The 22,790-nt window shown below is 38.2% G+C and overlaps 2 protein-coding genes across 4 annotated transcripts; one reads left to right on the top strand and one right to left on the bottom strand.

Moving 5' to 3' along the window:
- Positions 1–2,827: 2,827 nt before the first annotated feature.
- On the top strand, positions 2,828–10,428 carry LOC133635567 (zinc finger protein OZF-like). 3 transcript variants are annotated; one of them, XM_062028778.1, is made up of 3 exons: positions 2,838–2,884; positions 3,007–3,197; positions 8,622–10,428. In XM_062028778.1, the coding sequence occupies exons 2-3, from the start codon at positions 3,038–3,040 to the stop codon at positions 9,776–9,778; spliced, it is 1,317 nt and encodes a 438-aa protein (XP_061884762.1). In that variant the 5' UTR covers positions 2,838–2,884; positions 3,007–3,037; the 3' UTR covers positions 9,779–10,428. The 3 variants fall into 3 exon arrangements, with proteins under 3 accessions (XP_061884761.1, XP_061884762.1, XP_061884763.1); XM_062028779.1 differs by having other exon boundaries at positions 2,844–2,906; XM_062028777.1 differs by having other exon boundaries at positions 2,828–3,197; positions 8,622–10,427.
- A 5,834-nt stretch (positions 10,429–16,262) lies between these two features.
- On the bottom strand, positions 16,263–18,967 carry LOC133635566 (zinc finger protein 501-like). Its single transcript, XM_062028776.1, has 2 exons — positions 18,411–18,967; positions 16,263–17,898 (listed from the first exon to the last, which is right to left on the bottom strand). Exons 1-2 carry the CDS (start codon positions 18,586–18,588, stop codon positions 16,916–16,918), a joined length of 1,161 nt encoding a protein of 386 aa, XP_061884760.1. The 5' UTR covers positions 18,589–18,967; the 3' UTR covers positions 16,263–16,915.
- Positions 18,968–22,790: the final 3,823 nt, after the last annotated feature.

The following is a 22,790-nucleotide window of genomic DNA, read 5'->3' as shown; positions in this document are numbered from 1 at the left end:
GCTACCTAAATCACTTTAAAATGTTTATAACAAGGACATCAATTTAAGGGCTTTTGTACTGTTTTGATTGATAACCCATCCATCCAACCAATTTTCTACTGCTTTTCCCTTTCAAACCAATTAGAAAATGTAGGCCTTACTTTCATAAATCGACATTTATGTAGAAAAAAATTTGCCTGGAGCATAATAATGTTGACAAACATTTCTATGTTACAGTCGTTTACAAAAATACCAAATTTGATCTCTTCTATAGAGAATGGGAACATCTCCACACCCTTGTTTAAAATAGACAAATAAAATAAGGCAATTCAGAACGGAACGGAAGTGGTTGACATTTGGCGCATGCGCAAACGGATCGGGTAGCTCAGCAGACCATAGACATCTTATAAGTAGACGCAGCATGGAGCGCTACTGCCTACAGTCGCTGACGAGACGCGGGGCCGCCATCTTGGAGTGGTGATCCGCTCCACTCAGTGCAATTCATTTGGCAGGAGCAATGAACTGTCAGCGCATTTAATTCATCTTACCTCACTCAATACCACTGATTTTCACGCGGTTTTTTGTCATACGTGTAGCTATGATGAAGGACACATGTTTTGGTGTATTTTATTATTAATAGTTTGCTTATAAGTAATATAATATTCTTATATGCTATAAGTGACCAGACATCCGAGATCAAAACTGGGAATATAATCCCAGAGAAGGGGGGGAAAAAACGGTCAGCTATTTTTAAGTTGAAGAAACAATATGATTAGGTTATATATACATGCATATATCCTACATAAACAATGTATGAATACATTAGATATCAATATATCTTATAGACTGTATCTCTGTTGCTGCAGCAGCAGAGAGTTTATTCTGTCTTGACACTTTGCATTGATATTTTGTATTACATTCTTCCCTTAAATGATAATGTTTACAGTGATTGTTTTATATGTATTTTTTATGTATGTCGCTTTGGATAAAAGCGTCTGCCAAATACTTCAACATAAACATATTTAAACACCTGCAAGTGTTTATATCAGCTAAAACCACCAATCTGTTTCAATGGATTCAGAATAAAACCAAATTCTGTTTTACCCAACAATGTTAGTATTTGAATATTGTTACTTGAAGACTTATTCCTGGTTACAATTATACTGTTAAGAAAGTATTGTCTTATACTTTGCCTAAAATGAGAATACATCACAATCAGTGGTGGCTGGTGAATTTTGTTTTAGGTGGGGCTGAAAGTTTGTAAACCAAACCCCTGTAGGGGGGTCATCCTCCCCCAGAAGATTTCTTTGTGATTTTCACATACAAATGAAGCATTCTGGTGCAGTCTGACAAAATAATGAAGACAAAATAGAAAATGTCATAGGTTTGCAGAGAACTATATACAATATGCACACTGAAGGCATGATGCCACCATAGGTTTGCAGAGAACTGTAATAATCAAGTAATATTCTTTTCACAAAATACAACCAATAGTACGTTAATGTTAAATCTTACTTCAATCAATCAATCAATCAATGTTTATTTATATAGCCCTAAATCACAAGTGTCTCAAAGGGCTGTACAAGCCACAACGACATCCTCGGTACAGAGCCCACATACGGGCAAGGAAAAACTCACCCCAGTGGGACGTCGGTGAATGACTATGAGAAACCTTGGAGAGGACTGCATATGTGGGTAACCCCCCCCTCTAGGGGAGACCGAAAGCAATGGATGTCGAGTGGGTCTGACATAACATTGTGAAAGTCCAGTCCACAGTGGATCCAACACATCAGCGGGAGTCCAGTCCACAGCGGGGCCAACAGGAAACCATCCCGAGCGGAGACGGGTCAGCAGCGCAGAGATGTCCCCAACCGATGCACAGGCTAGTGGTCCACCCGGGGTCCCGACTCTGGACAGCCAGCACTTCATCCATGGCCACCGGACCTATGCAACTCCCCCTCGCAAGGGACAGGGGAGAAGAGGAGAGAAGAAAAGAAACGGCAGATCAACTGGTCTAAAAAAGGGGGGTCTATTTAAAGGCTAGATTATACAAATTAGTTTTAAGATGGGACTTAAATGCTTCTACTGAGGTAGCATCTCTAACTGTTACCGGGAGGGCATTCCAGAGTACTGGAGCCCGAATAGAAAACGCTCTATAGCCCGCAGACTTTTTTTTGGCTCTGGGAATCACTAATAAGCCGGAGTTCTTTGAACGCAGATTTCTTGTCGGGACATATGGTACAATACAATCGGCGAGATAGGCTGGAGCTAAACCGTGTAGTATTTTATACGTAAGTAGTAAAACCTTAAAGTCGCATCTTAAGTGCACAGGAAGCCAGTGCAAGTGAGCCAGTATAGACGTAATATGATCAAACTTTCTTGTTTTTGTCAAAAGCCTTGTAGCCGCATTTTGTACCAACTGTAATCTTTTAATGCTAGACATAGGGAGACTAATACGTTACAGTAATCGAGACGAGACGTAACGAACGCATGAATAATGATCTCAGCGTCGCTAGTGGACAAGATGGAACGAATTTTAGCGATATTACGGAGATGAAAGAAGGCCGTTTTAGTAACACTCTTAATGTGCGACTCAAACGAGAGAGTTGGGTCGAAGATAATACCCAGATTCTTTACCGAGTTACTTGTGAAAAGTAATCCCCCCGATTCCTATTTTCAACAGTCCGCTCATTTGAGCAGGAAAACGCTGAACACCATCTTTGTTTTCTACCTGTCAACTGTCACTTTAGGCTGCTCGCCGGCCCCTCATCACCACTTCAAGATGGCGGCCGAATTTCTCGCGTCTACTTATAAGACGTCTATGCAGCAGACCCCGGGTAAGCGAATCTAGGTGAAGACCAAGATGGCGGACTGAGCACCGGGGCTTTCCAGATAAGCTCCAAATGTACAATCTAACAGCGTTATAGGTTCATAGCTACACATATTTGTATTTTTTAAAGCCAAAAAAAAAACGGAAATTGTGTTTGAAGAAATGGAGTGTTATGTGACGTGAAGAACTGATGACAGAACCTGGCTGGACGACCACTGCTATGCTGAGATGGCGACCACGTCCAGTCAACACAAAAGAGATTCGGCGTCACCAATGGAGGAAAAAGGCAAAAACGGCAGACTTGAAGTATCCAACAATATGCTTTTGGAAAGCAGCCTGAGCCCTGAACAGAGCGTGAATGAGATATTAACCCACCATGTTGAGCAAGGTAAACAAAGGACCGCCATGATTGTTAGCTTGGAAAAGGCACTGAAGTTATTTTCTTTCTTTCTTTCTTTAGTTTATTTGGAACATGAACACACTTACAGCATAATACATCACACAGTTTCATATCATTTCACTTTACGTCATGTCCGAAAAGGAGTAGGAAGAAGCAAAGCTTATTTAATCCTACCCCTTTCCCACTTCAGAGCGTTTACAATATATAGAATCATTTACTGACCTTTTTATAATAAAATAACATCTGTGATTTAGTACACACAACAGTTTTGTAATATGTAATTAATTAATTCAGTCATTATTAACATACTGACATGAAGAATATCTTACTTTCAATAAGGTTGAAAGTATTTCTCATAATTATTCTTCTTTGTACTTTGTAAGCACTATTAATTTGAACAACCTCTTAAACTGTATCATATCAGTACAATGTCTAACTTCTTTACTTAATCCATTCCATCATTTAATTCCACATACTGATATGCTAAAGGTTGTAAGTGTTGCACGTGCATACAAATGTTTTAAATTAGATTTTCCTCTTAGGTTATATTTCTCCTCTTTAGTTGAGAAGAATTGTTGTACATTATTTGGTAGCAGGTTATAGTTTGCTTTGTACATCATTTTAGGTGTTTGCAATTTTACCAAACCACCGAACTTTAATATTTTTGACTCAATAAATAAAGTGTTTGTATGTTCTCTATATCCAACATTATGTATTATTCTAATTGATCTTTTTTGTAACACGGTTAGCGAATGTAGCGCACATTTGTAGTTATTTCCCCATATTTCTGCATACTAACTCACATATGTAACTTTAGCGAGCAGTAGAGAATATGAAGTGATTTTGGGCCCAGGATGTATTTTGCTTTATTCATTATTGAAATGTTTTTTGCCACATTATGTTGTATATTTTGTATATGAGATTTCCATTTCATTTTATCATCTATTAATACTCCCAAAAATCTGGTTTCTTTTACCCTTTCAATGTCTACTCCGTCTATTTGTATTCGTGTATGATGCTCTTTTCTACTGTTACCAAATAGCATTATTTTAGTTTTACTGAGATTCAAAGATAGTCTGTTTTTGTTTATTGGTTAATTTCTTCTGTTATTATTTGTATTATCTTCTGTGTGTTCTCTCCTGAACAGAAAGCAGTGTCGTCTGCAAATAAAACTAACTTTAAGTCATTTGTAACTTTACAAATGTCGTTTGTATAAAGATTAAACCATCTTGGTCCTAGTATTAAAGTTAAAGTTAAAAGTATTAAAGTTAAAGTTAAAATCAGAGGAGACGAAAAGCCATAAAAGAGAAGAGATCTACAGTGTTTTTATAATATTTTGTTAAAAAAACATTCTTAAATCCAATTTCGCCATTCCAGACACCCATAAATGATAACACAAATCACAATTTATATAGACTAATTATTAGAGATGTCCGATAATATCGGACTGCCAATATTATCGGCCGATAAATGCTTTAAAAATGTAATATCGGATACTATCGGTATCGGTTTCAAAAAGTAAACTTTATGACTTTTTAAAACGCCGCTGTGTACACGGACGTAGGGAGAAGTACAGAGCGCCAATAAACTTTAAAGGCACTGCCTTTGCGTGCCGACCCAATCACATAATATCTACGGCTTTTCACACACACAAGTGAATGCATGCATACTTGGTCAACAGCCATACAGGTCACACTGAGGGTAGCCGTATAAACAACTTTAACACTGTTACAAATATGCGCCACACTGTGAACCCACACCAAACAAGAATGACAAACACATTTCGGGAGAACATCCGCACCGTAACACAACATAAACACAACAGAACAAATACCCAGAACCCCTTGCAGCACTAACTCTTCCCGGACACTACAATATACACCCCCCCGCTATCCCCTACCCTCTTCCCACCTCAACCCCGCCTCCCTCAGGGAGAGCATGTCCCAAATTCCAAGCTGCTGTTTTGAGGCATGTTAAAAAAAAATAATGCACTTTTTGACTTCAATAATAAATATGGCAGTGCCATGTTGGCATTTTTTTTCCATAACTTGAGTTGATTTATTTTGGAAAACCTTGTTACATTGTTTAATGCATCCAGCGGGGCATCACAACAAAATTAGGCATAATAATGTGTTAATTCCAAGACTGTATATATCGGTATCGGTTGATATCGGAATCGGTAATTAAGAGTTGGACAATATCGGGATATCGGCAAAAAAGTCATTATCGGACATCTCTACTAATTATAATTGCACATTAAAAAACAATCTTGTAAGTAGAAATGAGCGACGTCTTCTACTTAAGAGTATTTTAGCCAGTGACTTTAGGTGGCGACTTGTCCAGGGTGTATCCCGCCTTCCTCCCGAATGCAGCTGAGATAGGCTCCAGCAACCTCCGCGACCCCGAAAGGGACAAGCGGTAGGAAATGGATGGATGGATGGACTTTAGGTTGTCAACATGTGTGTTTCTGTACTCCCAAAAGGTAGGGGTCACTGTGTTCATCTGCGGCTTGAATCCAAGTCTGGAATTTAATACGAAGTTAACTGCATCTCAGAAAGAAACCAGAATAGTTTAGTCCTGGTTTTATTGATGCTCTAAACGTGAACCCGGGCCACTGTGTTTATGTTAAACAACTTGGATACATGGAATGATATTTGGGAAAATGCCAATAAGCCCTTTAGAAGCATTAAAGGTAGGCTGACTCAATTTAAGATCTTGAATAGGTTGTATTTTACATCTTCTCCGCTGTTTAAAATGGGTGTAGTAGATAGCAAGTTATGTATGAAGTGTCGGGCAGGTGAGGGAACTGTTGTTCATTTATTGTGGGAATGTCAGAGAATAAAAAAGTTGTGGTTGAAAACAACAAAAGAAGCAATCACATTCCTTAATATAAACATCCCAATGACACTGCAAACTTGTATTCTTGGGGATCTCCATCAATTTAGTAACGTGTCATCAGAGAGTAAAAATGCTTTTCTTTCAATATGCATAATAACAAAAAGGGTAATATTAAAAAAATGGATAGATGTTGATAGTCCAACACATACTGACTGGTATACACAAGCTATGGAGATGATATCAGTAGAAAAAAAATGCATTTAGTTGAGATAATAATGAGTCATATATTGGAATATGGGATCCATTATTTAAATTTGTTTTAAAGGCCTACTGAAAGCCACTACTACCGACCACGCAGTCTGATAGTTTATATATCAATGATGAAATCTTAACATTATAACACATGCCAATACGGCCGGATTAACTTATAAAGTGACATTTTAAATTTGCCGCTAAACTTCCGGTTCGAAACGCCTCTGAGGATGACGTATGCGCGTGACGTAGCCCGGCGAACACGGGTATGCCTTCCACATTGAAGCCGATACGAAAAAGCTCTGTTTTCATTTCATAATTCCACAGTATTCTGGACATCTGTGTTCGTGAATCTGTTTCAATCATGTTCATTGCATTATGGAGAAGGAAGCCGAGCAAGCAAAGAAGAAAGTTGTCGGTGCGAAATGGACGTATTTTTCGAACGTAGTCAGCCACAACAGTACACAGCCGGCGCTTCTTTGTTTACATTCCCGAAAGATGCAGTCAAGATGGAAGAACTCGGATAACAGAGACTCTAACCAGGAGGACTTTTGATTTGGATACACAGACGCCTGTAGAGAACTGGGACAACACAGACTCTTACCAGGATTACTTTGATTTGGATGACAAAGACGCAGACGTGCTACTGTGAGTATGCAGCTTTGGCTTTTTTTTGCGTATGTACGTAACTTTTTTAAAATATATAAGCTTTATGAACCTTGGGTTAGGTGAACGGTCTTTTGGGCTGAGTGATTGTGTGTGTTGATCATGTGTTTGAATTGTATTGGCGTGTTCTATGGAGCTAGGAGCTAGCAGAGGAGCTAGGAGCTAGCATAACACGTACCGTACCGTACGTGCGCGTCACGTACGTAACTTTTTAAAAATATATAAGCTTTATGAACCTTGGGTTAGGTGAACGGTCTTTTGGGCTGAGTGATTGTGTGTGTTGATCAGGTGTTTGAATTGTATTGGCGTGTTCTATGGAGCTAGGAGCTAGCAGAGGAGCTAGGAGCTAGCATAACAAACACGCAGGTGTTATTATGCAGGATTAATTTGTGGCATATTAAATATAAGCCTGGTTGTGTTGTGGCTAATAGAGTATATATATGTCTTGTGTTTATTTACTGTTGTAGTCATTCCCAGCTGAATATCAGGTACCGTGAGTATGCAGCCTTGGCTGCTAAACATTCGATAACTTGACCGTATGTGCGCGTCACGTACGTAACTTTTTAAAAATATATAAGCTTTATGAACCTTGGGTTAGGTAAACGGTCTTTTGGGCTGAGTGATTGTGTGTGTTGATCAGGTGTTTGAATTGTATTGGCGTGTTCTATGGAGCTAGGAGCTAGCAGAGGAGCTAGGAGCTAGCATAACAAACACGCAGGTGTTTTTATGCAGGATTAATTTGTGGCATATTAAATATAAGCCTGGTTGTGTTATGGCTAATAGAGTATATATATGTCTTGTGTTTATTTACTGTTGTAGTCATTCCCAGCTGAATATCAGGTCACCCCCGGCTCTCACAGCATCTTCCCTATCTGAATAGCTTCAACTCCCCACTAGTCCTTCACTTGCACTTTACTCATCCACAAATCTTTCATCCTCGCTCAAATTAATGGGGAAATTGTCGCTTTCTCGGTCCGAATCTCTCTCACTTCATGCGGCCATCATTGTAAACAATAGGGAACTTTGCGTATATGTTCAACTGACTACGTCACGCTACTTCCGGTAGGAGCAAGCCTTTTTTTTATCAGATACCAAAAGTTGCAATCTTTATCGTCGTTGTTCTATACTAAATCCTTTCAGCAAAAATATGGCAATATCGCGAAATGATCAAGTATGACACATAGAATAGATCTGCTATCCCCGTTTGAATAAAAAAAATTCATTTCAGTAGGCCTTTAACTATTAAATGAACCAAAAATATGACTTATTCTATCTTTGTGGAAAATATTGGACACAATGTGTTGTCAAGTTTATGAGATGCGATGCAAGTGTAAGCCACTGTGACACTATTGTTCTTTTTTTTCTTTTCTTTTTTTTATTAATATAAAAAAAAAAATAGTATGGGAAAGTGTGACTCATACCTTGTTTACTTCTCTGACGGCCTCATTAATTTTTTTGTAATCATTCAGAAACATCCAACACAGCTAAAGTGCTCCAAACATGGGGTAGTGTGGAGATGAAGTGTTTGGCATATTACCCATTGTAATTTGTAGTGGCATTGGATGGATGTCATTTTGAATTGGGTATGGTGCTTAGAGTTTAAAAAAAAAAATTTAATGGATCATGTCTAAGCCAAATTTTGTTTGTGTGCCGCAGACATCCAGCAGCTAAATGGTCATCCAGAAGAAATTCTCCCTCAGCCACATGGTGGGAGCTCTACTTTGAAGCAGGAGGCTCCGAAGCCCCCCTATGCTAAAGAGGAAGAGGAGGAACTCTGTATCACTCAGGAGGGAGAGCGTCGTCTTGGTCCCCAGGAGGCCGATCTCAATAATTTGCAACTGAATGTCGTCTGTGTCAATATTGAAGACGATGATAACAAACCACAAGTAGACAACCTCATAGCGCCGCTATCAGATAGTGAGGCTGAAGACGGCTTTGCAGAACCTTGGAGCAGCGATACAGACTGTGAAGGTGATATGCGAAGTCACACTGGCAGCAAACACTCTGAACACTCTAAAAATAAGACAGGTAAAACATGCTTGACCTGCTCAATTTGTGCTAAGAGCTTTACTCAAAAGCGCAATTTGACTCAGCACATGAGAGCACACACTGGAGAAAAAACATTGAGCTGTTCAGTTTGTGGGAAAAGATGCACTAAAAAGAGTCATTTGACTGAACACATGAGAACGCACACGGGAGAAAAACCTTTTCAATGTTCTGTTTGTTGTAAAAGCTTTTCTCAAAACTGCAATTTGACAAAACACATGAGAACACACACGGGAGAAAAACCATTTGATTGTTCAATTTGTGGGAAAAGATTTTCTCAAAACAGCCATTTGCCTGAACATATGAGAACGCACACAGGTGAAAAACCTTTCATCTGTTCAGTTTGTGGTAAAAGTTTTGGTCAAAAGAACACTTTGTCTGATCACATGAGAACACATACTGGAGAAAAACCATTTATTTGTTTAGTGTGCGGTAAACGCTTTTCTCTCAAGAGACCGTTGACCGTGCACATGAAAACGCACACAGGAGAAAAAACATTTAATTGCTCGGTTTGCAGCAAGAGTTTTTATTCCAGACCAGGTTTGACTCAACACATAATGAAACACACTGGAGGAAAAACATTCAGGTGTTCAGTTTGTGATAAACGCTTTTGGAAAAGGAGCCTTCTGTCTTATCACATGAGAACGCACACAGGAGAAAAACCTTTTAGTTGCTCAGTTTGCAGTAAAAGCTTTATGTACAGACAAAAGTTGACTCGACACATAATGACACACAGGAGAAAAACACTTAAAAGGCAAGTATTGTAACACACATGAAATACAAATCTGTCGTTGCTTATATTTACAGTATCAGATTTACTCAGAATGCAACTATTTCAATGAGTGAGTGGTGCAAAAAGCAGCAGCTACACAACTTTGATGGCGGTGTTTTCCTCACCTTCCTTTGAATTGCGAAAGTTAGGGCTTCTCGATTTTGGGCGAAAATAAAAGATTTGTGTTTTTTAAAAACTATTTTTGGTGGTAAAAACTACATCATGTAATCTGTAATGAAATAGGATAAATAAAAGTTATACATATAGTTCAAGACAAATCTTTGTGTTTTTATTTGTTATTGTATAAACATTTCATCTTTATCTTTATGCCTTTTTTCTCTATTTCCCATTTTTTTCAAACCGTATCTTTATTGTTGTTGTTTTTTTATTTTACCTCTATAATGTGCCAGGGGTTGTGGAGAATGCATATATGTTTAAGAGTTCTTTCTCTATTCATAGCCATGTTTGGAGCATCTAGTACTTTTCCTTTGTATATTCTACCAGTTTCTCTTGTCTTCAGAGGTCTGTTTAGTGTCTTAAACCATCAGGAATGTGAATACAACCCCCAATTCTTCCTTATCAGTGTTGCGAGAGGGAGAGGTGGGGGCTTTCTTTGTGTGCAAGAAGTGGGCTCTTCTGTTTGAGTGTGAGATCAACTAGCGTAGCCGATATGAATGTATTGATTAAGCGGATCTCCTGAAATTTCAGTAAAACTTGATAATATTCCTATTCTGTCTTGATGGTCCTTCTTACTCAGCATATTTGTCATCGAAAGAACTTGGGATTGACCAGTAACTTAGATTCCCTGGGAGGAAGAGCTGGTCGACGCAACAGGGTCCATAAAAAATCAGCGTTTCCACACATGGCTCCCAGTCCACACTGTGAACGCCACTGGTTTACTTATTTCATCAGGAAGGCAAAGTGTTGCCAAACAACAGAAGAGTATCTCTAAGCTGTGTCTTCTTAGCGCTTATGGTCGTGATCAAGGTTAGGTTGTATTCCGACAAGTTGGTACACTTTGACAGCCACACGTTAGACCTGGAAATGGCGAGAACGACACGAGAAGACTTTTCTTCGTGAGGATTATAAGTCATTCTTCATCTAAACGGGACTATAACAAGATTCTATCAATCAGCATCCTCATGACAGCAGACTTTGTACAGCAAGTGATATTCTACTTTTGCGTCGACCAGCTCTTCCTCCCAGGGAATCTAAGTTACTGGTCAATCCCAAGTTTTTTTTGATGACATATATGCTTAGTAAGAAGGACCATCAAGACAGAATTGGAATATTATCAAGTTTTACTGAAATTTCAGGAGATCAGCTTAATCAATACATTCATATCGGCTACTCTAGTTGATCTGACATTCAAACGGAAAAGCTAACTCCTTGCACACAAAGAGAGCCCCCACCTCTCCCCCTCGCAACACTGATAAGGAAAGACGTGGGGGTTGTATTCACATTCCGATGGTTTAAGACACTAACCAGACCTCTGAAAACAAAGAGAAACTGGTAGAATATACAAAGGAAAAGTACTAGCTGCTCCAAACATGGCTATGAATACAGAAAGAACTCTTAAACATATATGCATTCTCCACACTACTATGCACTGAGTAATAATCAGTGGTGTTGTTGGGGATAAAAAAAAAGTGATCGTTGTGATGCGTTTTTGAAATTAATGCGCCATGTATGGCATGCTTAAAATGACCAAAATTCGTAAATATTTAATGTTATTATACTTGTGCCTTTTCCGACATTATATACATACTTACAGCATGTATATAACATCTTAATGGAGGTGTTTCTCTGAGGGCTTTTATAGGCAGAATAGAGCGACCGCCATAAGCTCAATTGTAAGCCGACTTTTGATCCCATTTATTTACTATTTAGAATGCATAAAAGAAGAAAAAACAAATGTGTTCTCACCTTACATAAGGATTGTGAATGGTAAGCAAAATTCCAAAAGAAAGCCCTTTAAGGCTACAGTACATTTGATATAATGATGACTCAGTCAGTACTAGTGTGCGGTATAGCTCGGTTGGTAGAGTGGCCTTGCCAGCAACTTGAGGGTTCCAGGTTCGATCCCCACTTCCGCCATCCTAGTCACTGCCGTTGTGTCCTTGGGCAAGACACTTTACCCACATGCTGCCAGTGCCACCCACACTGGTTTAAATGGAACTTAGATATTGGGTTTCACTATGTAAAAGCGCTTTGAGTCACTAGAGAAAAGCGCTATATAAATATACTTCACTTCACTTTGTAATGCTGCAATGCCTGACTATATAGGGACACTAATGGATACTGTTGAAGCAATGTGATACCAATGTGACACAGGTGTAATTGAAGCAATACAAACATTTTAACAAGAAGGTTACACCCTTATTTGGATGGTTGCATGCCCACTTCAAATGGTATGAAAATCATTTTCAATAAAAAAAAATCAGTTCTTCCTGTGGAACAACTCAGATTTTTTTCTCTATCTGTGGAATAAAAACTGTTGGATTTGACCTGACCTGCTTACAGTTCTTCATTTGGACTTTGATTATTTCATGACCAGACCGTCTGTGTCACTTTGGGTCGGCTTGGCTCCGTGCACTGCATCTCAGCAGCCTGAATTTCACACTTTAAATTGGCAAACAAAATCCTTTGTACTTGATATGTATTTCTGGTCTTGTTACCCCCTCCCGGGCAAAGGGGCGACGCAGCAATGCGGCTGGATCAAAAGAGACGTCGGAGACGCTTTGCTGAACAAAAAGTTACTTTGTTACAAGCGAGTGTCCTTATACAGGGCTGCAGTACCTGGAGGAAATGAAGGACTCCTAACTTGGAGGAGCCGAACCAACTTCTTATATTCCTTCTTTCTCTGTCTGGGTGTGTGCTAATTCAGGAGGGTACAACCTGACTATGTAAGGATATGTTCATGTGTAAGTGACCGGAAAACAACCTCCTTAGAAGTTGACGTGAAGACAGACATGGAGTCTCTCCTCCAGGATAGAGCTATCACGTCTGCATTCCGAAGTCTGAATTTATTACCTCTTCTCGTGAGAGAGTTAACCCAGTCCATATGCGAATGTCCAACTAAGGCTCCTTAAAGGCCTACTGAAAGCCACTACTACCAGACCACGCAGTCTGATAGTTTATATATCAATGATGAAATCTTAACATTGCAGCACATGCCAATACGGCCGGGTTAACTTATAAAGTGCCATTTTAAATTTCTCGGGGAACTTCCGGTTCAAAACGCCTTTGGAGGATGACGTATGCGCGTGACGTCGCGAGGTGCACGGAAGTGTTTGGACACAATACACAGAGCTCTGTTTTCTTCGACAAAATTCCACGGTATTCTGGACATCTGTGTTGGTGAATCTTTTGCAATTTGTTTAATGAACAATGGAGGCTGCAAAGAAGAACGTTGTAGGTGGGATCGGTGTATTAGCGGCTGGCTGCAGCAACACAACAAGGACTACTTACCCTGATAGCAGACGCCTAGCCGATGCTAGCCGCCAAACCCACGGATGAAGTCCTTCGTCGCGCCGTCGATCGCTGGAACGCAGGTGAGCACGGGTGTTGATGAGCAGATGAGGGCTGGCTGGCGTAGGTGGAGCGCTAATGTTTTTATCATAGCTCTGTGAGGTCCCGTTGTTAAGTTGGTAATTTAGCCTTAGCGTCGTTAACAACAGCATTGTTAAGCTTTACCAGGCCGATAATTATTAACCGTGTAGTTACATGTACATGGTTTAATAGTATTGTTGATCTTCTGTCTATCCTTCCAGTCAGGGATTTATGTATTTTGTTTCTATCTGCATTTGAGAACGATGCTATCACGTTAGCTCAGTAGCTAAGTGTGTCACCGATGTATTGTCGTGGAGATAAAAGTCACTGTGAATGTCCAATTCGCGTGCTCGACTCTCATTTTCAAGAGGATATAGTATCCGAGGTGGTTTAAAATACAAATCCGTGATCCACAATAGAAAAAGGAGAGAGTGTGGAATCCAATGAGCCAGCTTGTACCTAAGTTACGGTCAGAGCGAAAAAAGATAAGTCCTGCACTGCCTCTAGTTCTTCACTCTAACGTTCCTCATCCACAAATCTTTCATCCTCGCTCAAATTAATGGGGTAATCGTCGCTTTGTCGCTCCGAATCTCTCTCGCTCCATTGTAAACAAAGGAAAATTGTGAGGAATATTACCTCCTGTGACGTCACGCTACTTCCGGTACAGGCAAGGCTTTTTTTTATCAGCGAGCAAAAGTTGCGAACTTTATCGTCGATTTTCTCTACTAAATCCTTTCAGCAAAAATATGGCAATATCGCGAAATGATCAAGTATGACACATAGAATGGATCTGCTATTCCCGTTTGAATAAAAAAAAAATCATTTCAGTAGGCCTTTAATTTACTATGGACTCAACCATTATTTACTTAAACCTGGTGGTTCGCTTTCTCCAAGTTGAATAAAAACATTCACCATATGTTGAACATAATATGAGTCAATTAATTCACTTCATACTATCCCAAAAAATTACTGTAAACATGTAGGTACTCTCATATCTCACAGTAAAATACCGCAGTTAAAATCCTCTGTAATATTACAACAAATTATTTTAAAATCAAACTGATTAGTCTCTAAAGGGGTTTGGTAGACTGTGTTACCAATATGCTGTTAAACCGAGACAGAAGAACAAGAAAAATGGGGGAAAAAAAGTTTTTGTGTTACATATTTAAATCCATACTGAGAAAAAATTGCAGTTATTGTATTTACCTGAAAATATTGTATTTTTGTGAAAAATTATGTGTTGTAATAACGTGCTTACTTTGTGTTAGGTAGTAGAATTGCAAGATGTTTTTTGTCGTAAAATGATGACATCGTGCAACATTACATTTACATACTTTTGAGAGGAGGAGATGCGGAGGAAGAGACGGGACTACGGAGCCAGTGTTGAGCGTCAAGATGGACGAGCTTCATGGAGTTGGATGAGCATGTATAAAAACACTTCGGTCTACCTGGTCGGATTCTCTGTAATCCTTGGCCGAGAGCTACTGGGCAGCCTACGATCCAGTCGGCTCTCTTGGTTGCTTTGTTGGGTCCGTTGCGAGCTCTGGCTGTGCGCCCGCATATATTTCTTTTTGCGCAGTTACTCCTTAAAATCCCCCAAAACAATCACATTTGCTAACTATTAATTGTGTTTATGTTAGAATTATTGTGTGTAAGTTATCACAAAAAACTTTGTGTTGAAATGAGTTCCGGGCAAGAAGACAAATGCTGTCTTTGAAACCTACCAAGAGTAAGGCTCGTAAAACTCCACTGTGTAGGGGGTGGGGGGTGTTCCTGTTTTCTTTCATGTATGGTAATCAACAGAAAGATATTGTTCTAACCCAAGGACTTCAAAGCGGAGAGAAGACAGGATCTGCCCAATTTCCAGACGACCTCTTTTTGAACCCCCTTTTTGAACTGTTTTACGAACTCTTTTTGAACTATTTTACGAACTCTTTTTGAACTGACCTTTTCTGTGAATTGTTTACGACCTTTTCTGTGAACTTTTTGCGACCTTTGTCCTTTGGGAACAGTGGTGGCCATGTGGTCGGGGAGGGTCCAAAACAAAAGGAGGCATGCAATCTTTTGGCAGAGCGTGCTGAGATACTGTACAAGGGTACAGTGTACAGACGACTCTCCTCAATATTGAGTCCAAATTGAATTCTGTCTCTGTTTAATTCTTTGCCTCTTGTCTTGTTTAATAGATGTCATCAGTGTTTGAACCTGACAGTTTACAGGTGAAATAGAGTGACTTTTTAATCCAACAGATGACGTATGGCCATTATGAAACCTGTGTGGCATACACTCACTATCCATCCATTTTCTACCACATATCCCTTTCGGGGTCACACTCACATTCACATACTAGGGCCAGTTTAGTGTTGCCAATCAACCTATCCCCAGGTGCATGTCTTTGGAGGTGGGATGAAGCCGGAGTACCTGGAGGGAACCCACGCAGTCACGGGGAGAACATACAAACTGCACACATAAAGACCCCGTGGCCCGGTAATCGAACCCAGGACTTACCCACCACTACTAATTCAGTAAGCTCCCCATCAGGGAGCTGTTTCAGTATCACGGCCTCCAGCAGCATGACTATATTGGATAAAACAAGTGTAAAGGTGACTATGTGGGTGTTATTTCATGTCTTCAGGGCTTTCAATGTTAAAAAACGTTATTTAGAAGATCGTAAACAGATTTTCTAAAATGGAAATATCTGTTTATGACTAACAATTCCTACTTTGCAGAAATGTATTTACCAAAGTCAGACCAAGATCCAATTAACAGGACTAAATGAGGGATTACTGTTTATTTGAAAACAATTAAGTATTAGGATTCTCCATTTGGGGGGGACAGCGTCCTCTCAGATACTTTTATTCTGAGGCTGTCTAAAATTAAAACAGGTGACCAGAACTGAAGTTGAACAATTTATTCAACAAAATAGGAGTAAATGCAAACAACAGAGATACCAGAACTGGGGAGAGAGCGAACAATCCTGTCAGGAGGTCGAAGCAGTCTCTGTAAAGATGGCTACATTCTTCATCTCCTTTTGTCCTTCTTAGTCGCCCCCACCACCTTTAGCGTAACTTAAAACTGAAAGTGAAACTTACTTTAACTTGTGTGCTTGGCACACACACGTTCTCCTCCATCACTTTCTCTACAGGCCTGTACCTTAAGACATCATTAATAATGATATATGTGTGTGCGTGCGTAGATAAAACCACAGGGTATATGCATTGTGTTTATCCTCTGACAGAATGAAGGCCACTTTTAAGGTGTTCTTATTTTGCACAGCAGCTTTTAAGCAGATATTTACAAATAAATATATTTTTTTAAAGTCTCAAAAGACATAATAGTCATTGTCTTCTTAATGCTATGTGTGTGTCAGTGCAGTGCGTTGTATCTGTAGGTTGAAAAAGAGGATATCTTGTAACTTACACTTTGTGTGTATATACAACACTATTATACAACACCGTCACAACAACTAAAAAAACACTATTTTATGGTAATTGATGTACACTTCTATTAGGGCTATACAATTAATCGATTAATATAGTTTTTCCTCCTGTGATAAAACAAAATGTTCCTTTCAAAAAAGCTTTTACCACAAACTGATTTTTTTTTTCTCCGTGTGTTTCATTATGTGATGGGTCAAACCTGGTCTTGAAAAAAAGCTTTTACTGCAAACTGAGCAATTAAACGGTTTTTGTCCGGTGTGTGTTCTCATGTGAACAGTCAAAGGTTGCTTTAGAGTAAAGCCTTTACCACAAACTGAACATTTGAATGGTTTTTCTCCTGTGTGTGTTTTCATGTGTTCAGACAAATTGTTCTTTTGAGAAAAGCTTTTACCACAAACTAAACAATTAAATGGTTTTTCTCCTGTGTGCGTTCTCATGTGTTTAATCAAATTGCAGTTTTGAGAAAAGCTTTTCCCACAAACCGTACAATTACATGGTTTTTCTCCCGTGTGCGTTCTCACGTGTTCAGTCAACTGTCTCTTTTGAGGAAAACTTTTACCACAAACTGAACAATAAAATGGTTTTTCTCCAGTGTGTAATCTCATGTGTTGAGTCAAATTGCACTTAAGACTAAAGTTTTTACCACAAACAGAACAAATAAATGTCTTATCTCCTGTGTGTGTTTTCATGTGTTGAGTCAAATTACTCTTAAAAGTAAATGTTTTAGCACAGATTGAGCAGCTCAAATGTTTTTTATCAGTCTTCTTTTTAGAACATTTAGAGTGTTTGTTGTCAGTGTGACTCTTCATTTCACCTTCACAGTCTGTATCGCTGCTCACAGCTTCTTCAATCCCATCTTCAGCCTCACTATCTGATAGTGGCGCTAAGAGGTTGTCCACTTGTGGTTTGACTTCATCATCTTCAATCTTCACACAGACGACATTCAGTGGCAACTGAGTGGGATCAGCTTCCACCGGCCCTGGAAGACATTCTCCCTCCTGAGTGATCCAGATGTCCTCCTCTTCTTTAACATGGGGTGACTGTGGAGCCTCTTGTTTAAAAGTGGAGCTACCTCCCCTGGCCTGAGGGGGAAGTTCATCTGGGTGACCAATCAGCTGTTGGACGTCTGCAGCACACAAACACACTTTAGTTCAGACATGATCCATGAGATGTTTCTCCTTGAACTCATTGAAAACCTTTTTTCTATATGTGCCTAGTTTTTCATGGCCATTCATAAGACGCTTCAAAATGTTGTTATGACGTGTTTATTTTCAGATTGTAAATAATGTAAATAATTTAATGTATATACTCTGCTGATTAACTTGTGTGATGACTGTATTATGATGATAGTATATATTTGTACCATGAATTTTTCAACTTAAACAAGTTGAAAAACTTATTCGGGTGTTACCATTTAGTGGTCAATTGTACGGAATATGTACTGTACTGTGCAATCTACTAATAAAAGTTTCAATCAATCAATCAATCCATGTCAAATTGACTTGATACAAAGCACAGAGAACTCATTCTTAGTTATAAAACACCAAGAAACAGTTTTACCTTTTCTTAAATAACTCGAGGCCAACTTTACGAGAAATGCTTTTCAAAAATAATCTTACTATTGTTGTTCTTTATTACCTCCAATCCTCTGCATGTTATTGTAGGAAGGTGGTCCAGCAAGCAGGATGTTCTTTTCTAAACACACTGCAGAATTCTTACTCATCCCCACAGTCACTTCTTTTAAGTCGTTATTCTCTGTGAAAAAGCGGTTCTTTTGTTTGTCCAGTTTCTTCATTGGACTTTTGCGTTCTTCCATCTCTTCTGATTTGAACTCAACTGCCTTCTTTAAGCTAAAATCTTGGCGCTCTTTTGTTTAAGTTGCTCCATAGCCAACGCACGTATAAGGGCATAGAATAAGCCCCTAAATGTTGTTGGAAAACTTCAACTCGCTGGTCGTTATCAGCAGTTTTTGTCTCTTTCTTTGTTGATGGCGTTAATTCTCTTCAGTGTTCAGGCCTCGACATCTTAGCATAGCAGTGATCGCCCAAGGTTCTAACAAGGTTTGAATTTTGACGTCAGATAACATTCCGTCGCTCCAAACTTCAATTTCCGTTTCCTAGATTTAAAAAAAAAGACGACTTGTTGAGGTATTTGCTACGAAGCATTTAATTGAAAACGTTTTCAGTCCGCCATCTTTGTTGCCACCAAATTTCTGGATCCGTTTGCTCATGCGCAAGAAAGTCAGCAACTTCCGTTTCCGATGTTACAGCACTTTTTTATTTTCAAAATATAGGCTCTTTTTTTTTAAACATCTGTTTTTGCGAAAATATCTACAGACAACCTTGAATACTCGAAAACTACACTTTAAAATGTAAAAAAACAAAACAACAAAAAAACATTTTGTCTGTCAAAATCGTTTCCGCCACCAAAAATGATGGGATAAAAAGTTGTAATTATGAGATAAAAATGCAATTACAATCAGATCAGAATACCTTTATTGTCATCTTTTATTTGATCTCTCTGCCATTTCAACTTTCTTATCTTATAACTTCGAATTTTTATCTCATGTTTACAACTTTTTTTGATCTCACAACTATAGGGCTCACCTCCATTTTTTGCATTTTTTTTTTAAAAAGAAAATACATGTATTCATTACAAAATATTATTCAAACATAGTGGACATTCTGTTGTATGCGGTGTAACAGTAGATGTATTCATACATGTATCCACCAGATGGCTATCGATCGCTTTTCCACAAAAAAACATTTAGCTGTTCTTCAACATTATCTGGATAAGTTAATGTCACATTTCACAACAAAAAAAACGACATGTTTTTTTGTATGTATTTATTTTGCTGCCTTCCCCTTTATATATGTTTTCATTACTTGATATTTTTTTTACTTTTTAACTTCCGTTTCCGGTTGTCGGTTCAGGTAGAGAGCTCTGACGCTCCTTGTTAAATAAACATCAAAAACGTCAAGTTGTCCACTCAACTCCCTTACGTTACACATCTGTAAGTATGGTACATTCTCAATGTTGATCTGACACGCAATTTTAACTGGAATACTGTGCTGTAACTATTTCTTTTAAAGGGTAATATGCTTAAAAACACAACTGTTAGCATGTCAATGGGATTTCCATGCTAGTTTCACACAATGCTAATATTGCTCTTTCGTCACTACTTGTTTTAATGACCAAAAACAATTATGAAAAAATAATGAATAATACATTCAATGTCATATCCTGTCTAAATCAGAAAGTAAATACAAACACAAGCAAATAACTAACAATTGTGTTTTATTTCAATGTATTTGAATACTTGTTATTATATTATTACTATTGTACAAAAGCATCAATGTAGCAGCCCATCTTAGCCTCCTTTGGTCTTTTAAATATATTCAGTTAACAGTCAGGTGTGTGTGATGTCGAACAGTTAATCAAATTGAAACAAAACTCACATTTGCAATAGTTGATGACCAAAAGTGTCAGAAAGTCCTTGGCTGGTTTGCTAAGCATAATTCATTACAACACATTTAGGTCTACTATAACACCTGCTTACACACCTCTCAAAATATCTATATTATTACAATATAGACAAGATAAAGATAACGTGATCAGTAAATACATTGCACTGTGTGCTAAAGAATACCACTGGATGCATTCAGGGCTATTATTAGGGTAAATTGTATTTAAACACAACAAAAACATATCAAATGTGGCAGAAATAAATACTCAACAATGCTTTACTAAACCTAAATAAGAGAGCAAACTAAATTAGCTCCATTTTGGAGAAATATTTACTTTAAAAAAATTAAAATTAATACATACAGTGGCATTTTCCATTAAGCCCTGATGTTACATCAGAGCATATGATAACAGTCCACAGATACCTATGCAGTAGAAAAAGTCCAATATTTTCCTTTCCGGTAAATTTTTCTATCAAAATAACAATTACGTCCTCAAATAAGACAATTCAGAATACCATTGCTGATTAGTGCCAGGATAGTTGTGATAATAACCATAGAACTGGAAATCAAACTTCAACCAGAAAGTGGGGAAGTGATTCAGGCCTTTCTGTACTATAGCTTCTCATTACAGTGTGTCTTAAGTGACAATAATAAGGGTTTCCCGCAGCGCTTTGTTGTTAAGGCGACCGCCTTAACAACAAAAAGCCACTGCCTAAACTAAAAAAAGTTTAAATTAAATTAAGCATGATGAGTTGAGCATATGTCAGCAAGTGGCCCCACTTTAAAATCTTTTTTTTCAAACGCTTATTGCAAACGCTTATTTACAGTACGTCATTAATTTGACTTAGTCATTATTTTTAGTTAGTAAATATTGACTTACTAGGACAAAATAATGACTAAGTCAAATTAACGACTTACTGTAAATAAGCGTAAATATGTCATTATTTTGTCTTAGTAAGTCAATATTTACTAAGTCAAAATAATGACATTATTACGCTAAGTAAGTCAATATTTACTAAGTCAAAATAATGACATATTTACGCTTATTTACAGTAAGTCATTAATTTGACTTAGTCATTATTTTGTCTTAGTAAGTCAATATTTACTAACTCAAAGTAATGACTAAGTCAAATTAATGAGTTACTGTAAATAAGTCATTAATTTGACTTAGTCATTATTTTGTCTTAGTAAGTCAATATTTACTAACTCAAAATAATGACTAAGTCAAATTAATGACTTACTGTAAATAAGCGTTTGCAATAAGTATGTCATTATTTTGTCTCAGTAAGTCAATATTTACTAAGTCAAAATAATGACATACTTAGTATCTCAGGTAACTAGGACTGTTTTGTGTGTTGTTTTTACTTTACGAAAAAATATCGAGATATACACTAGCGTTCAAAAGTTTGGGGTCACCCAAACAATTTTGTGGAATAGCCTTCATTTCTAAGAACAAGAATAGACTGTCGAGTTTCAGATGAAAGTTCTCTTTTTCTGGCCATTTTGAGCGTTTAATTGACCCCACAAATGTGATGCTCCAGAAACTCAATCTGCTCAAAGGAAGGTCAGTTTTGTAGCTTCTGTAACGAGCTAAACTGTTTTCAGATGTGTGAACATGATTGCACAAGAGTTTTCTAATCATCAATTAGCCTTCTGAGCCAATGAGCAAACACATTGTACCATTAGAACACTGGAGTGATAGTTGCTGGAAATGGGCCTCTACACACCTATGTAGATATTGCACCAAAAACCAGACATTTGCAGCTAGAATAGTCATTTACCACATTAGCAATGTATAGAGTGTATTTCTTTAAAGTTAAGACTAGTTTAAAGTTATCTTCATTGAAATGTACAGTGCTTTTCCTTCAAAAATAAGGACATTTCAATGTGACCCCAAACTTTTGAACGGTAGTGTATATCGTATAATTGTAGGCTTCTTCACGCGACGAAACCGGCCTACTTCACACCACAGTCTGTAGTCTATTGCCCCCTCCCCAGGCAGCCGATGACCCACCTTAACTAACACATTTTCTGGGGGAAACACTGTAATATTATAATATTAACGTCTTGTTAAAGTAGCACCCACCCTTTATGGAAGTTAAAGCTGTACTGTTGTGATGTTTTAATGTTTACAGTTAACTTCTTTTTACACTTGTATAACGGTTCAGAATGCTATCTGTTGAGGCTTAAGAGCAGGTGTCTTCAGACTTTTTGACTCGGAGGCCACACTGGGTTCAAATAATTTGGCCGGGCTATCAATTTGTATATTTAAGTCTGCATATAAATGTAATACCAAATTGACAAGGGAAGTTTGCCAAACATGATAAACATGTGAAAATACAGTAGAACAGGAGAATACACTGTCCCAAGGACAACGTGCGTACGCCACACATACAGACACGCGCACACAAATACACACATGACGACCCATTTTTGGCACACAGCACAGCGCTGATTGTAATAACAATTATTTTGTACAAAAATAAAAGATGTCGGATTTACAACACAATCAGGAAATGATCAGAGACACTTCAGTTTGTTAAAGCATTAA

The sequence above is a fragment of the Entelurus aequoreus genome, linkage group LG20 (assembly GCF_033978785.1).
Source record: "Entelurus aequoreus isolate RoL-2023_Sb linkage group LG20, RoL_Eaeq_v1.1, whole genome shotgun sequence".
Classification (NCBI taxonomy): Eukaryota; Metazoa; Chordata; class Actinopteri; order Syngnathiformes; family Syngnathidae; genus Entelurus; species Entelurus aequoreus.
The sequence above is the reverse complement of the archived record's forward strand: the minus strand, read 5'-3'. Positions and strand labels throughout refer to the sequence as shown.